This window comes from Pelecanus crispus, chromosome 9, assembly GCF_030463565.1.
Source record: "Pelecanus crispus isolate bPelCri1 chromosome 9, bPelCri1.pri, whole genome shotgun sequence".
NCBI classification, from domain to species: Eukaryota; Metazoa; Chordata; class Aves; order Pelecaniformes; family Pelecanidae; genus Pelecanus; species Pelecanus crispus.
The window spans coordinates 11,513,583-11,528,528 of NC_134651.1; the positions used below are offsets into that span (position 1 = coordinate 11,513,583).

A 14,946-nucleotide genomic window follows, 5' to 3' on the forward strand; every position below is an offset into this window, starting at 1 on the left:
GGCAGCCCACCCCAGGGCCAGAGGAAAGGAAAGGCAGGCAGCAGGGCGAGGTGGTACCGGCGGCACAAGGAAAGGAGCGGGGAGCCGGGCGCAGGCAGAGCCGGGCTCTGGCTCCCTCAGCACTACAAACGCAAGCCCCCGGGGAGGACAGACCAAGCGAGCCCCGGTTTCCAGGGGCTGGGGGAAGAGGCAGGGGTCACTTTTAGCAGCAAAGGCCTCGTTTCCCTCCAGGGCGACAGAGGGGATGGTGCCATGAGATGGTGGCATGTGACAGAGCCTGACTGGTGTTTGGCCACTTAAACAAAAAAAAAAAATCCCAAAAAACAAAACAAAAAAAAAAGAAAAAGCCAGAGGGGGAAGCAAAGAAACATGAAGAACAGCTCCTCTCCTGTCCTCCAGAGCACGGAGTTAAACGGGGGGCGGTGGGGACGCAAACACCTCCTTCCCTCCTCTCGGCAGAGCAGCAGCTCCAGGCACAGCCTTCCCAGCGCGCCCAGCACCAGGCGCAGCCCCGGCCAGCGGCACAGCTCCCGGCGTGCCCCCGGCCACGCGCAGCACCAGGCTCCTGCTCCCTTGCTGTCCTTCCACCCGGCCCCGGGAGAGGAGAGCAGTTCAGGTAGCAGTTTGATGGCATGGCTGACGGTCCATGCGGGGAGCAGCGTCCTTGGTGCTCTGCCAGGCACAGTTGGGATGGATGCTGAGGTGGCTGAGCATCGCGCTCCAGCCCCCCGGCGCAGTCCGGCTCCCGCCTCCCTTATAGGAAACCCTCCTTCCGGAACTGCTCCTGCAGGATGTCTCTGTACTGGTCAAAGCCACCCTCGATGCGGGTCACAGTGGCGTTCTCGCACACCCACAGCTCCTGGCACACCAGGCGGATAAAGCGCTCGTCGTGGGACACCAGAATTACACCACCCTGCCAAAACACAAGGGGGGAAAACAGGGAACTCAGTGGAGCACAACGCGGGGGCAGCGCCAGTGGCACTGAGATCCTGTGCCCCTGTCCAGCCTATGCCCAGGACTTCAGGTTTCCACCCGCTCCAGGGAAAATTCAATGGTACTTCACTGGCAGGGACCTAATCCCAGCCTTTCCTTCCTCCAAGGGGACAGACAGAGGACGTATGGAGGGGGCACGTGCAGCAGTAACGTATTTAGTCTCCCCCCTCAGAAGGCAAGTGCAGGGTTTGTTACTGACTCTCCAGGTCTCTGACAACTGCAAGGATGGAGATTCCAGGTGGAGTCAATGACAGTCAAAAGGTGGCTGGACCAGGCCCTGAGCAACCTCAGTTAAGCTTTTCTTTCACAGAAAAACTGCCCCAACCCGAGCAACTGTAAGACAGTGAGAACCAGGTTGACAGTGGCATCTGGAGGCCGAGTCTTTGGAGATCAGCCATAAATTGTGCCTAAGGAAGAGCAGAGAGGCCCCAAGGCAGGGCTGAGCGCCGCATGCAGCACATGAGAAGTCAGAGCGCAGGTGGCTGGCCAAGATGGGGGACAAGGTGCTCTCTGGTCTGCTGTTGCCTTTCTCAGCCACCCCTAGCCAAAGCCAGCAAGCAAAACAAACCACCAGCATGGACGGCTAAGACAGAAATGTGACTGACCCGTCCCAACATCTGTCCCGAACTTGAAGCCATCACTGGTATTCGACTGTCTGCCTCTGGCTGAGATACCAAGTAACCCGAGCTGGAGGCTGCAGGGAGCGTTAGAAAAACAGGAGATCTCACCGAGGGAGCCTTACCCGGAACTTATTCAGCGCCTTTGCCAGCGCCTCGATGGTCTCCATGTCCAGGTGATTTGTCGGCTCATCCAGGATGTAGAAGTTTGGACTGGAAGAGAAGACGGCTCTGAGCATGCACTGGAAGAGGCCCAGGCTGGGTCCGCACCCCTTCACACTGCAGGGACCTCCACCACGCTGCTGCGTTAGCCATGAAAAGCCACAGCCACCGGCATTTGCGTGGCCCCAAGATTGGCGTTGCCCAGCTCCAGGGACACCTCTTATCCCTGTGAGCCCAAAGCAGCAAGAGAAAGCCACCTGCCTCCTTTCACACAGTCCCCCCAGGGTGACAACCTCCCTCCCCACAAAAATCCCAAGGACGAGGCCTCCGTGGGGCAGCAACAAAGTCCCTGGATTCCCACCTTCCCCCCGGTGGAGCAGGCTCCAGGGATGGAGCTGTGCGAAAATTAACAGCATCTGGGAGAAAATTACCAGGACATAGTCATCTGGGCAAAGGCCACGCGACTCTTCTGACCTCCAGACAGGCTGGCCACGGGACGCACAGCCAGCTCCCCCGAGACGCCGTAGCTCCCCAGCTGATGCCGGTACTCTTCCTCCGTCTTCCCTGCAGGAGCGTGTCAAAACACAGCTATGGCACACCTGGCGTGACACAGGGCCCTCGGCGCCGTGAGCTCGGTGGGCGCCATGGCCGGGCAGCCTGTGCCAGACCAGCACAGCAGGGGAGGAATTCAGCAGCTGCTTCTAGGCAATTCCCTCCCAAGCAGGGGGTTTGCAGGGGAAAAACCTGATTGACACAATCAGGACAGGGGCTGCAGGGCTGGTGACTGACGGCCAAGTGACGCTGCCCCCAACTCCCTGTCACCACATCACATAATGTTAAGTGGAGAAGGGAGTGGGAGGTTTTGGAAACTGGGAAAGGGGGAGCCGATGCTCGTTCTGTGCCCAGCAGGAAAACGGGTCATCTGCCCCCAAAACCTGGCCACGGTGGAGCAGCAGCCTGAGCTCTGCAGACTGCCAGCTACCCCTGCACAACCAGCTCCTCAAGGCTGCTGTCCTGAGCTTGTGCTGGACGTGGGAGGTTAACCCAGAGCAGGCGGTGTCCCTTAAGCATTGACGTGACAGTCTTCTGCCCAGGGCCACACAACAAATCAATGCTGCTCCATGTGCAGCAAGGGAGACCTCAATGGCCCAGATCTCCTGGAATCTCCAAAACTCACCTGGGAACCTTCTTGCCAGCAACGCTACAGCACTGATGTTCAAGTCCAGTTGATCCACATGGTGCTGGCTGAAATAACCAATCTTTAGGTTTCTGCAGAATGAGAAGAGAGAATGGGAGCTGGTACCAGGCCCTGAACCACAGCGCTCGCAGCTGCAGCTACAGGAAGGGAGGCATATGCGTGGCTGTGCATCCCCGTTGCTCGGGCAGCCACCACTCCAAAGCACAGCCCACCAGAAGCCCTCCAACTGCACCATTCCTCCCAGTCCCCCAGCCCTTCCTACCAGGTACCTGTGAGCATGTCTGATCCCTCTGACTGGTGCCAGCTCCCCCATTAAGATCTTTAGCATGGTCGACTTGCCAGCTCCGTTCTCCCCAACCTAGAGAAGCAGCAGCAGCATTGGAGAACGTGAAACCCATGAAGGTACTTCGGGGAGGGGGGCAGCGATCAGGGAATTTCAGCTCTCTTGGATGATCACGCAGCGGAGGGGGGCAGGATGAGAGTCTAACCAGTGACTCCAGCTACCTAGAAGCTGCATTTCTACCACTGAGGAGCAGCACAGGCAGCAGCGTCTCTCTGCTGCCCCATCCAACGTAGCAGGAGTCCCCACTACATGCTGCTGTTGTCAGCTAACAGAGAGTTAGGGAGAAGATGGACCCAGTCTCTTCTCAGAGGCACCCAGTGAAAGGATGAAGGGCAACAGGCACAAGTCACAAATTCTAACTGGTATTAGGAAAAATGTTCCAATGTTCCTCAAAATGAGGATGATCAAATGCTGCAATGGGACCTAGAGGAATGGGAGAAATAGTCCTCCCTGGAGATACCCAGAATTCAACTGGGCTAGGACCTGAGCAACCTGACCTAACACCAAAGCTGGTCCTGCCTTGAGCAGGGACCTCCCAAGGTCCCTCGTAGCCACCGTTATTCTGCAGTCCCACATACCACACAGATGCGGGACTCCAGGTCAGCAGAGACGGAGAGGGAACGAAAGATGTAGTGATTCGGGCTGTAATAGAAGTCTACTTCATCTAGCTGCAGGATTGGAGGGGAGAACTTCTCAAAGCCATCGGGGAACCTGGGAAGGCAGGAAGAGGTGAGAGATGGCCAGGAACTTCAGAGACACAGCTCCCAGCCCCCTGGGACAACCTCTGCAACCCCCCAGGTGGCAAGGGGGGCTCCCTACCATGCAGGGCCTCTGGGAAGGATGGTCACAAGAAGGGGACACAGATCTGCAGCCTTGGCCCCAAGAGGGAACCCAGCCTGAACGCGGGGGCCTGTCTGGGCTCCCTGTCAGAGTAGGGCTGGCCCGCAGGATGGGGTCATTGTCCCAGCCAGGACAGGACCCAGGAGGAGCTCACATCAGAAGGGGAGTCAGGCACCCTCCAAGCAAGGGCTCAGGGGACACTTACTTCATGATCACCTCAGACTCCTTGTCCACAGGTTTCAGTTCTGGCCTGCAAGAAGAGGCGACACATAACCAAGGTGCCTTGCACTGGGGGTCTGTTCTCACACCAGAAGGCATCAGCTCTGCAACGCCTCATCCTAGCCAAAGCCTCTGGACCAGAGACAGAGCAACCAAACCCCAAAACCACCCCCGTATCTCCCAGGTGCCCCGGGAACCTCTGTTTCTTCCCATGAGCACTGCCCCCTCCCCACCTCCAGAGAGGAGCAGGACAGGCACTCACAGCTTCTCCAACAGCTTGAGCTTGCTCTGCACTTGGGATGCTCGGTTGGCATTGTAGCGAAAGCGGTCAATGAAAACCTACAAGAGAGAAAAGCATCAGAGAGCCCCAGGTCCTCTTCAACCCCAGCCACACCACTCTGCTGCCAAACCCCCTGCAACAACAGAGCCACATCCACAGGTCTAGAAGCATGGAGAAAGGGACGAGGCTGGGAAAAGAGTGCCCCAGCACTACTGGCTTCTTCCAGTACCTGGATGTGCTCACGGTACTGCTGCTGGGCTTCGTACTCTCGCTGCTGGTTCTTCAGCCGCTCCTCCTTGATCTTCATGAAGTTTTCAAAGTCACCGCGGTATGTGTCCAGCCTCTGCGAGTGCAGGTGAATGATGTCCGTGGCCACCGCGTTCAGGAAGTTCCTGTCGTGGGACACCACAAGGATGGTCGACTGCCAGGTCTGGAGGAGACAGCAAGAGGGAGGCCTGAGCATCATCAAGCCAGAGCGCAGGGCTTGGTCCCACCACCCAGCAAGGCGAGACACCAGCCTGGAGGACGTCTCCATCCCTCACCCCCACTCTGCCCCGCAGCCTCCCACCACCCCCTACCTGCAGGTAGGTCTCGAGCCACAAAATGGCCCTCACGTCCAGCATGTTCGTTGGCTCTGAGGGAAGGGAAAGAGGCACTGAGGTCAGGAGAAATGAGGACAAATGGTTTATGCTTTTTTATGTGGGAAAGACTAGTGATCAGCGTTGTGGAGAAAGTGACCCTGTGTGGGGACCTGCCCCCGCAGCTCAGGGGACTCACACGAGTGGGATGTGCTGAGGGGGTGGGCACGGGGGCTGAGGCTCAGCCAGGGGTGCTCCCCCCACTCCATACCAGCACCCGGACCCTGGTGCCCAGCAGCAGCCCCTTGCCCAGACCCCCCACCCAAGCTGGGCACCTCCCCAGGGAACCAGCCCAGCACCGGGGTCACACCTGCGGCGAAGGGGCTCCCCCAGGGTGTGCTGACAGCCAGGGCCCACTACAGGGACAGGTGAAGGAAAGGGACTGCGTGGGGCACAACGACACACAGACCACCCGGCTGGGACACGGGGCAGAGCTCTGCTGAGCGCAGTGAAAGTGGCTGCCCAAGCAGACTTCCCTGCACCACCGCCAGCTCTGCCCGCCGTGCCAGGGGAGCGCCGACAGCCCTGCCAGCACCGGCTCTGTCACACAGGGCTATTTTGAGCAGGCAGCTAAAGGCCAGGATGTGTTCCCAACCCCAGGAAGGGCACAGGCAGGCCCAGCAGCGATGTCGGAGGGGATTCACAGTATCAACTTACCATCCAGCAGAAGGAGATCTGGCCTAGGAAAAACAAGGCATGGGTATCAGAAGCAAAAAGAGCACAGGGTCAGTGCAGAGTGCGTTTCTCCACATGCACAGAGCTGCAATGCCTTCAATGCTCCCCAGCCCGAGAGCCTGAGTTGAGAGAACCCCCAGGCAGCACCCCTGCACCTTGCGGCATGGACGGCAAGGAGGGTTAACCCCATGGCATGAAGGCCTGGACACCAACCTGGCAAACAGGGCTCTGGCTAAGGCCAGCCTCATCCTCCAGCCTCCGGAAAACTCTCTGAGGAGAGAAGAGGTTGCAGAGAGGGGTTACCGTTTAATGCAGAACAACTCTGTGTTTGCCTGCCTGCCAAGCTCCCTGCTCCCCCTCAGCCCTTTTGGCTCTGCTGTCACCCAGAGATGGTGTGTCCCTGCAGAGATCTTGAGCACGGCACAAGATGGCCCAGCAGGCAAGTGGCTTGGCACCCCCAGGGTAGGAGACCACGTCGGATGGGTGGGAATACACCCTCACTCTCCCATAGGGCTCCTCTCCCTTCCAGCCACACCAGGGCCTGGGGGCTCGCTAGCAGCATCATCTCCCCAGGCCCATTTCTGTCTCGATGCCCAGAATCTGGAGACTTACTTGGTTGCCTGTTGTTGCATCTTCGCATTAAAGCCAAGCCCAGCGAGAATGACGGACGCCCTGGGGAGAAGGGGAGAGAATTGGAACGCAGCTACAGCATCCAGTGGCAGAGCACAGTCTGAGGTCTCAGACCACAGTCACCGTGGGGACTCTGCTGCATGGTTTGAGGCCGTTCTGGCACAGGAAAACTTCCCTGCATGCCCAAGAGCAGCGCTTAGCTGGGAAATGCAGCCCAGCAGGGCGCAGCATCCACATGAAGTCCCAGGAGATTCACAAGAAGCTTTCAGCTCTTTGGCCAGAAGAAAGTCACTACCACCAACATCCCAGAAATGTTCCCCAGACACCAGGAACCTGGGGAGGTCTGAGGGGAGCAGCAGCAACAATGCAAGCCATTTGGGGCGGGGAGGGGGAAACCCCTCCAGCTTCAGGGGAAAGCTCAACTACTCCTAACCCAGCAGAGCTGTGACAGAAGAAAAGACAAGAAGAGCAGTAGGGAGAGCCCCCGTCCCCACATGCTGGATCCCAGGACCACAGCACCGCCCTTCCATACCCCATGCCCCAACTCATTGCCCATGCCAACAGACAGCGGTGCCCACAGGGCTGTCTCACCTCGCTGGGGCCTTGTCTGCCTCAATCTCCTCCAGCTTCGCGTAGACCTCCGACAGCCTGGCACCTTCTGTCCCTTCTCCCCTGGGGCAGGACAAAGAGGACCGTGTGGGCTGACAGGGGTCAGGGTTTGAGTGCTGGGGGACTTGGTCCAAGCAGCACTAAGGTGGGCAAGATGCAGCCCGACCCTGCTGGAGCCCTCCATTTGAAGGGAGAGACCTCGGAACAAGACCTTGCAGTCAAGAAGCCACAGAAGGGCTGGAAACCCAGCAGCAACATCTCACCTGCCGGCATTAATCTTAGCCGTCAGATCCCTCTCCTCCCGCAGCAGACTCTCACGAGTGGTGTCACACTCCAGCACACTCTGCAGTGCTGGCGTCTCATCCCCCGCCACCTCCTGCTCCACGTGGAGGATGCTGATGTGCGAGGGGATGCGCAGGCTCCGGCTGGCGATCATCTTCAGCAGCGTGGTCTTCCCCAACCCGTTCCTGCCCACCAGCCCGTAGCGCCGTCCAAACGCCAGGTTCAGGTCTGCTCCCGCCAGTAGGACGCTAAAGCAAGAGAACAGGCAGGTACCTGGTCAGACTGCCCCACGGAGTGGGAGATAACCGGCAGCCACCTGCCCCCAGTGTATTTCAGGCTGTACTGGGGCCAAGCAACCATCACAGACTTCTCCCCCAAATCCAACAGGGTCAGGTGCCCACCTTGCTTTCTGGTCCTTCCTACACCCTCTGTCATCTCCCAACCACTCTCCGATCCAGTCTCAATGACCCATGGTCCAAAACCCCAGCCAGGATCTGTCCCACCTCCCCACCTGCACTCACCGCTCGCCGAAGGACACATCAAAGTTCTCGATGCGCACGTCATATGACTTGTTCTTGCCCGATGACTCCATGCGAGTCTCCTTCTTGCTGGCAGCTTGGCTGGCAGATGCCTCCTCGAGGACCCTGCGGGCAGACAGAAGACAGAGAAGGGGGCTCAGCAGGAAAGCCCTGGTACAGCCAGATCCCAGCCACACTCAGCAGAGTGGGATGGGGATGCGTGAGGCGCCCTCCATTCTCACAGAGGACCAGATGACTTCAGGGAATCCCGCTCCATCCTCTTGTCCTGCTTGGCTTTCAGCCTGGCTTCCGCCTTCTCCAGTTTCTTCGCGTTCACCATCTGGGGCACAAAGCAGAGAGTTTAAAGAAGAGAGAGCATCTTCAGCAAAAGCCACAAAAGCCCCACTCCATGAGAAAAGAGATCAATCAACCCCTCACGCCCGGAAGGAAGGGAGGGAGGGCAGTAGGACAGGGCAACTGGAATGGATTCAAGTGCATTTTGAGGAAGCTAATCAGGCCAGGAAGTCACTTCAGGAATGAAGCCCTAAATCAACTCATACATAACGGTTCTGCCTCAGCAAGGCAAAGGGTTTGGCTGACCCTAATGTACGGCCAGTTTCTCTAGTTCCAGGGACCTGGTCAGCCAAGTGACTTCAACAGCAGCAACCTGCTATCCCTGTGCCTCCTCTGCTACGCCCACCCTCGTCCTAGACCACGAGGCAAGTTAAACTTTGGCCAGTTTGGAACAAAGTCAGCTTACATGGTGGATCAATCAAGACAGAGACAAAAAGCATTTAATTAAACCTGAAGGCAAGAAGGAGCCAAGTGTTTTAACCTGGCCTCTGGTCTTGGCCAGGCTCTTAGCCCACTCCAGCTTATTCCTGCATCAAGTCAAATATTTGTGGCTGACCAAGAACACTCCTAGATATTTCTAGGCAACTCTGCAGCCACCAGAGCAGATTATAGACCTGCATGCTAGACTGAAGAGCATCTTGTTACTGGAGCTGTGACCCTGTACCTACAGACAGACTGAGTCACTCTGTAAACTATACTGAGCTGCCTGAATCTCCTACTAAGACATGTCCTCCAGAACTTGAGAGGCCTCCAGAGACCTTCTCTGAATCGTCTCCAATTTTTCTGAAGATCCTTTTTGAGTTGCAGACACGAGAGCCAGAGAGCAAACCCAGCAGCAACAACTCCAGTGCCAAAACCAGCAACAGCCGCCAGCTTTCACTTAAGACTCCCATTCAGACATGGGGGGATCATGTTAGGTCTCAGCCTCCAAGCAAGGGTTTCTCGTCCTCAACGCGTTACCCCAGGAAGGGAGAGCTCTACAGGAGACCAGCCTGGTAGAGAGACTGCCCACCCTGCACAGCTACAGCTGTCTTTGCTTTGCAGATGCACAGCCACACCGTAGCCGTACTCAAACTTTGGCACATCCAACACAGAGGCCAAGCTGGGTCACTCCTGAGCAGCCACATGTTTCATGGGCAAAGATGTTCCGATTTCCTCCAGGTCATGGAACGTAACTGCTTTCAAACTTCTCTGCTCCTGACCTTATTTCTCAAACCACGACAACCCACAGCCATTTCTAAAGCTGGGCTTACAACCTCCCCGCAGCAGCTCTCCGGAAAAGAGCTGCTCCCTGCTAGCTCCTCATCTGTAACATCCAACATCCAGCCATTAGCCAGGATTTTATCTCTCATTGAGTATGGCAAGACATCATTCTATCTTCTCCATCAAATGCCTTGCTGTAGAAGCCAAAGGCCCTCATGAAAGTCAGAGGAGCTGCGCTCCACACTGAGCACCACCACTGCATCAGCCACGCTTTGAAGCTCATTAGGAAGTTATAACAAAATAGATCTTATCAAATTAATAAGCCGTTAAGTCCTGTTGAGCCTCTTTACCAGACCAAGGCCAAGAGTTTCCCAAATTACAGTGAACCTGATGAGGAGGAGCAGTACCCCCTGCAGCTGTGCCCCTAACCGGGACAACTGCCTGCCCCGGCTGCTCTCCGAGGGCGAGGTGACTGGAGCGGAGCAGCGCAGGGCCGGGCACCCCGCTAGTTAGTTGCTCCCACCGGGCCTGCTGGCTCACGAACGAGGGCACGGCCCCCACTTACCGAGGTCTGGCCTCTCTTCAGCAGCAGCCCCGGCAGCAGGTCCACGCTGGCATCTGCTGCAACAAGACGGTTGGGTTGGTGAGCGCGTGCTCCAGGGAGGCTCCGCCAAGCGCTGCCTTAGCGGCTGCCCACAACCAGGCAGGACCGTCCCCTCTCCAAAGGGCGGACCAAAGGGTGACTCCTCTCCTTGCCCCCCAACTTGCCCTGCGGGCAGCCAGGTGCTGCTGGCGACAGCTCAGCAGCAGGAAGAGAAGGAGGGGTGCACCTGTGAGGGGGAGCCCCAGACAGGTGGGGGCCAGGGGGAACCACTCCCCCACAGCCAGGTGAGTGTGCGCTCGACGCCCTGAGCCCGCCCCGGCCACCGGCACCCCGACAGCGGGCTGGGGGCTGCGGGGGTACGATGACAACGCGTGGCTGGGGCTCTCCTGGGGGTGCCACTCACCATATCCATCGGTGATCTGGGAGAGCTGGATGGGGGCGTCCAGCAGCACCTGGCTGCAGTGCTGGGCCCGGCCCTCGTCCCTGGAGGGAGGAGGAGGAAGGTGAGGAAGGTGAGGAAGGTGAGGAAGGTGAGGAAGGCGGAGGGCGGGCGGGGGCCGGGGCGGGGGCGACCCTTACAGCTGCAGGGTGTTGAAGAGGCGCTGGCAGATCTCCCGGATGGCGTCGTCGTCCTTGGCGTCCTGCGACACCTCCCGCAGCAGCTCCCCCACCGCCTCCACCAGCTCGTCCACCGACTCGAAGTCCGCCCCGCTGCCGTGCAGGATCCCTGCGGGCACACGGCGCCGGCGCTGCACTCCCCTCCGCTCGCCCGCGCGCTGTCGCGACGGACGGCCGCGTGTCGCGATACGGCCGACAGGTGGCACCCGCCCGCTCCCGCTACCCCCGCCCCTCCCCGGCTGCCCGTCGCGACTCGGGCGCCGCCGCCTGTCGCGACAGCGGGGAGGTGTCGCGACACGCGGCAGGGCGGGAGGCCGAGCCGCGGGGAGGCGGGCACCGCTCACCCGTCACGTAAGCGAAGACCTCGCTGTCCAGGTCGGGGAACTCGCTGCGGAGGATGTCGGCGCACGACGCCATGGCGGAGCGGGGCCCGGCCGCGGCGCGGCCCGGTGCCGCCGCCGCACAGAGCCCGGCGCGGCGGCAGAGGCGGAAGGGACGGGGCGGGCGCGGGGGCTGCCGGGAAGGAGGCGGGCGGCCGCCATGCGCGCGGGGGCCGCTGGGAAGCGGAGTCCGGGGCGGGGCGGGGGGGCGCGTGCGCGGGGCGGGGCGAGGCGGGAGCCCGCTGCCACGTGCAGCCGCCCCGCGCGGGGCCGGGGCCGGTGTCGGTACCGGAGGAGCGGGAGCGGCCCCTCGGCACCCAGCGGGCGGGGGCCGGGCACAGCGGCGACCCAGCGCGGCCTTCCCTGCCGCGTGGGTTTGCTCTCAGAGCGCGGGGCCGGCGGAGGCTTCATGAGGGTGGGTTGGTCGGTTTTTTTTTTTTTTTTTTTTTCCTCTTTTGAAAAAGTAAAATAAAAGTTTCATCCCTCAAACTTGTTCCTCAAGACACACAGCCACTACACGGTGATTTTGTTTTTGGGTTTTTTTTTTGTTTGGTGTTTTTGTTTTTTAAAGGTGCTCCCTTAATTGGTCTAGTGGTGGACAGGGTAGTGTTAGGTTAATGGTTGGACTTTATGATCTTAAAGGTCTTTTCCAACCTCAACAGTTCTAGGATGCTATGAATAGGCGGAGGGGCAGGTCCCTCAGCTGTCAGAGCAGCCACCCCACGGCAGGGGCTGTGTCCGTGCCCAGCACGCCCGCCTGCTCAGGGACAGGGGTTAACAGCAGCCGGTCTCCAGCCAAGGGACAGCTACAGCTGCTGCAGCAGTTGCTTGCGCCCTCACCCACCGGGCACAGCACCCTCCTCACCCCCAGCCTCCAAAAGCCAAGGGGGAAAAAACTCCTGTGATTTTTTTTTTTCCAGCTCCTCACAAGGAAAAGCCACCAAGGTTCACTTAGGCCAGGCTTGGGCAGAGAAGGCAGCTGGACACACCTTACCAAGAGGGCAGAAGGGTCAGTTCAGCCCAGCTGCAAGGTTTTAGTGATCCAGCCCTAGGGGGAAAACCCAGAGCACCCTCCTTTCCCCAGGGAGCTGCAGCAGCTGGAATGGAGCAGTGGCACCACTTGTGGAAACAAAAGCATCGGTTGTTCTTTCCACCTACTAGCTCCAAGGCAGCCCAGGGCTGGGGAAGCAAGTAAAGCCCTGAGACACCCTGGCACAGGCCCAGAGCACAGCCCAGGCTCTTGCACCCCAAGTCCCAAACAGCAGCACAGGTAGCCTTCTCCGTTCTACATACTTTATTAGATTTGGAGCTGGACAAATCACAAAGTGTACAAAATGGAGACCACACTACCAGAAGCAGGATTGTGGGTAGCAGCAGCATTCCTATGGCCCAGAAGCGTTTGGTAGAAGTGTGGAGAGGGCAGGCTGGGGCAGGGGGCTCTTACCACCAAGGGCATTTTAGATTCCCCGAGGACAGACCCTGTTCACATCCTGACAGAGCTCAGCTGACCTGCACTCCCTGGGACAGAGGGGACACATTTCCAACTTGTTTGGAAAGGACAGACTGGCTCGAGCCAGCAGTGGGTGGGGGTAAGTGCTCTAAGGACCTGAAATGCTGTGCCACCCACATACACACCAGCAAGAGTCTAAACCCTCATCCTTTTTGGTCACAAACCTTCCCACAGCAGGACTCTATACTGACGACTTTGCAAGAAATATAAGGTGGTGGTGAGATCTGGTGAGCCCACCATCTCCTCTGGTGGAGGCCCGACAAACTCACCACCCCAGGCATCTCAGACCGGCCAGCAACATCTACCACAACAGCAAGAGCTAGTACAGAAGCCAGGGTAACTTCAACTCAGATTTGTCCAGTCTATGTTTAGGTCTAATCTACGAGTACATATGCACAAGAACTTCAAAAATACTAGGATATGATGCAAGTAGTGAGACACCAACAGAAGAGTTTAATGGTGGACGTTCCCTAGAAAGATCACGAGAGGATGGGAGTTAGACTAGCCCTTCCCCACCCTGGGACAGGGAGCGGGAGGCTGACTGCACCCCTGCGCACAACTGGGTTCTGAACTTCAGCTGCAGCGTGGGTGATAACCAAGCACAGGCAGGCGAGCCCACTCCCAAGGTAAGCCACAGGGGCTTTCAATCTGCGTAGAGGGGGCAGGCAGATGTTTTCTCTGAATGTACTTGAAGACTGAGGAGAGGCGGAGGATGGCTTGGAGAAGAGGGAGCCCGCCAGCCTGCTGGGGCTAGCATCTGGTCTCATAGATCCCACTCCTGCCAATGTACCTCACCCATTTTATCACATCATGGTCACTGTAGTTCAGCTTTGGCTCAAAGACTTTCAGGTAGCGCACCTTCAGCCCAGAGGGCGCAAACGGGACCTATTGAGAAAGGGAAAGGCAACGGAGAGCATTGGAACAGAGGGGTAAGATGCCCTCCATACTCAAAAGCCAGAGGACTCCTTGGCTATGCATCTAGAAGTGGACACCAAGAGCCACTGCTCCCTTCCCCACTCCCTGCATGCAGGGACAGACTCCAGTGGCTTTAAGGGCAGTTTTCTTCCCTTAGCTTTGCCACCTGACCAGCCTCATGTTACAGAGTCACACAGCAGCTGGGGACAGGCAGCACTCAAACCTGTGTAATTTCCATGAGGGCAGAAGGGACCGGACTGACAAAAGCTTCTCTAAGGTTATAGCTGCACCCTGGAAGGCAGACAGGGACTCACCTCAAAGTTCATGGAGATCGGGGGCCGAGCCCACTTCTTCTTGTCATTGGTGGGCAGCAGTTCAATCTCTGCACTGATCTGGGATTCCTTCATTCCAGCCATACGTTTTATCCTATCAGAGAAAGCCCAGAAGTGAGGAGGTGCCAGAGTTTATTCTCCCCTTCACTACACGTGCTCAGGGCAGACAGGAGCACTGAACAGACTCTGCCTACCCAAGCCCTGCCCCTGCAGGACCCCAGACCCAACATGCTCACTTACTTCCAGACAATGGCATTCTCACTGGCCTTGTACTTTGCCTTCCCTTTCATACAGATGACTTGCACTCCACTGGTATTGAGGGGTGTTGGGATCCGGACCTAGAAGGCAGAGTCTGGTGAGCAGGGGCAAGGAGACTGCAGCCTGGGCACTCTGTACAGTTTCAGAGAAAGACCTCCTGCCCTGGCCCCCTTGGCCTTCTCTCTCCCATCTCAGGACCCAGAGAACATCAGCCACCACAAGGCATCCTAGGCTAGCTCTCCAGTTTCTTGCTTTGAAGTAAAGGTTCAAACACATTTTCAGAATCCACAACAGTCAGTGAGGAACAAGGCAGAGCTCTCCAGTTCAGGCTGCAAGAAACCTGGCTAGTGTCAGGCAGATGAGCTCAAGAAGGATGCCAGGCTGGCCAGGGAGGTCTAGTTGCACCAGGCTCTGGACAGCCTAGCTTTGCAGCAGTAAGCCTTTCCCAGAAGGGGACTAAGCTGCAAAGCCACCCTTAGCCTGTCTTACACAGCTCATAGCCTACTGCCTGTCTGATGTACAATCAGATCACACAGACAGAAGAACACGAACTTTTCACAGTGGCCAAGACATTAAACGAAAGGTTGCTGCAGGGAACAAGGCCTCTGCCAAGGTGGCTGTGCAACTGAAAACAACTTCCACCTCCCTACCCTACGGCAGTTCCCTTCCACAGCACAGCAGCACCATGCATCTGTGGGGCATTCAGTTCACTCTTTTAGTCCTGCACAAGCTTGAGGACTCATCTGTGAGGACTCCATAGCAGGGGAC

The 14,946-nt window shown here is 57.9% G+C and overlaps 2 protein-coding genes across 4 annotated transcripts in view; both read right to left on the reverse strand.

Moving 5' to 3' along the window:
* Positions 1-558: 558 nt before the first annotated feature.
* Positions 559-11,200, reverse strand: ABCF3 (ATP binding cassette subfamily F member 3). 2 transcript variants are annotated; one of them, XM_075716087.1, is made up of 21 exons: positions 11,128-11,200; positions 10,745-10,892; positions 10,569-10,648; positions 10,127-10,179; positions 8,247-8,344; positions 8,008-8,130; positions 7,468-7,734; positions 7,187-7,267; positions 6,578-6,637; positions 6,179-6,235; positions 5,948-5,970; positions 5,231-5,286; positions 4,882-5,082; positions 4,635-4,711; positions 4,359-4,403; positions 3,892-4,024; positions 3,240-3,328; positions 2,950-3,041; positions 2,204-2,336; positions 1,736-1,823; positions 559-913 (listed from the first exon to the last, which is right to left on the reverse strand). In XM_075716087.1, exons 1-21 carry the CDS (start codon positions 11,198-11,200, stop codon positions 755-757), a joined length of 2,136 nt encoding a protein of 711 aa, XP_075572202.1. In that variant the 3' UTR covers positions 559-754. The 2 variants fall into 2 exon arrangements, with proteins under 2 accessions (XP_075572202.1, XP_075572201.1); XM_075716086.1 differs by having other exon boundaries at positions 10,127-10,182.
* Positions 11,201-13,106: 1,906 nt separating this feature from the next.
* Positions 13,107-14,946, reverse strand: part of AP2M1 (adaptor related protein complex 2 subunit mu 1) — a 30,419-nt gene continuing 28,579 nt past the window's right edge. For both annotated transcript variants that reach the window (XM_075716497.1, XM_075716498.1), the window contains 3 exons: positions 14,161-14,258; positions 13,903-14,014; positions 13,107-13,558 (listed from right to left, as the gene is read on the reverse strand). In XM_075716497.1, the coding sequence (XP_075572612.1) occupies positions 13,424-13,558; positions 13,903-14,014; positions 14,161-14,258 (345 nt within the window). In that variant the 3' untranslated portion in view covers positions 13,107-13,423. The remainder of the gene's footprint in view (positions 13,559-13,902; positions 14,015-14,160; positions 14,259-14,946) is intronic.

What these genes read in the sequence shown, in the direction of transcription:
- ABCF3 (XM_075716086.1), bottom strand. Translation starts at nt 11,200, where the DNA reads ATGGCGTCGTGCGCCGACATCCTCCGCAGCGAGTTCCCCGACCTGGAC. An exon ending in GCCAGAGCCCTGTTTGCCAG is followed by an intron (nt 5,971 to 6,178) that starts GTTGGTGTCCAG and finishes TGTTTTTCCTAG; the next exon opens with GCCAGATCTCCTTCTGCTGG. An exon ending in TGGAGTCCCGCATCTGTGTG is followed by an intron (nt 3,329 to 3,891) that starts GTATGTGGGACT and finishes CTGCTTCTCTAG; the next exon opens with GTTGGGGAGAACGGAGCTGG.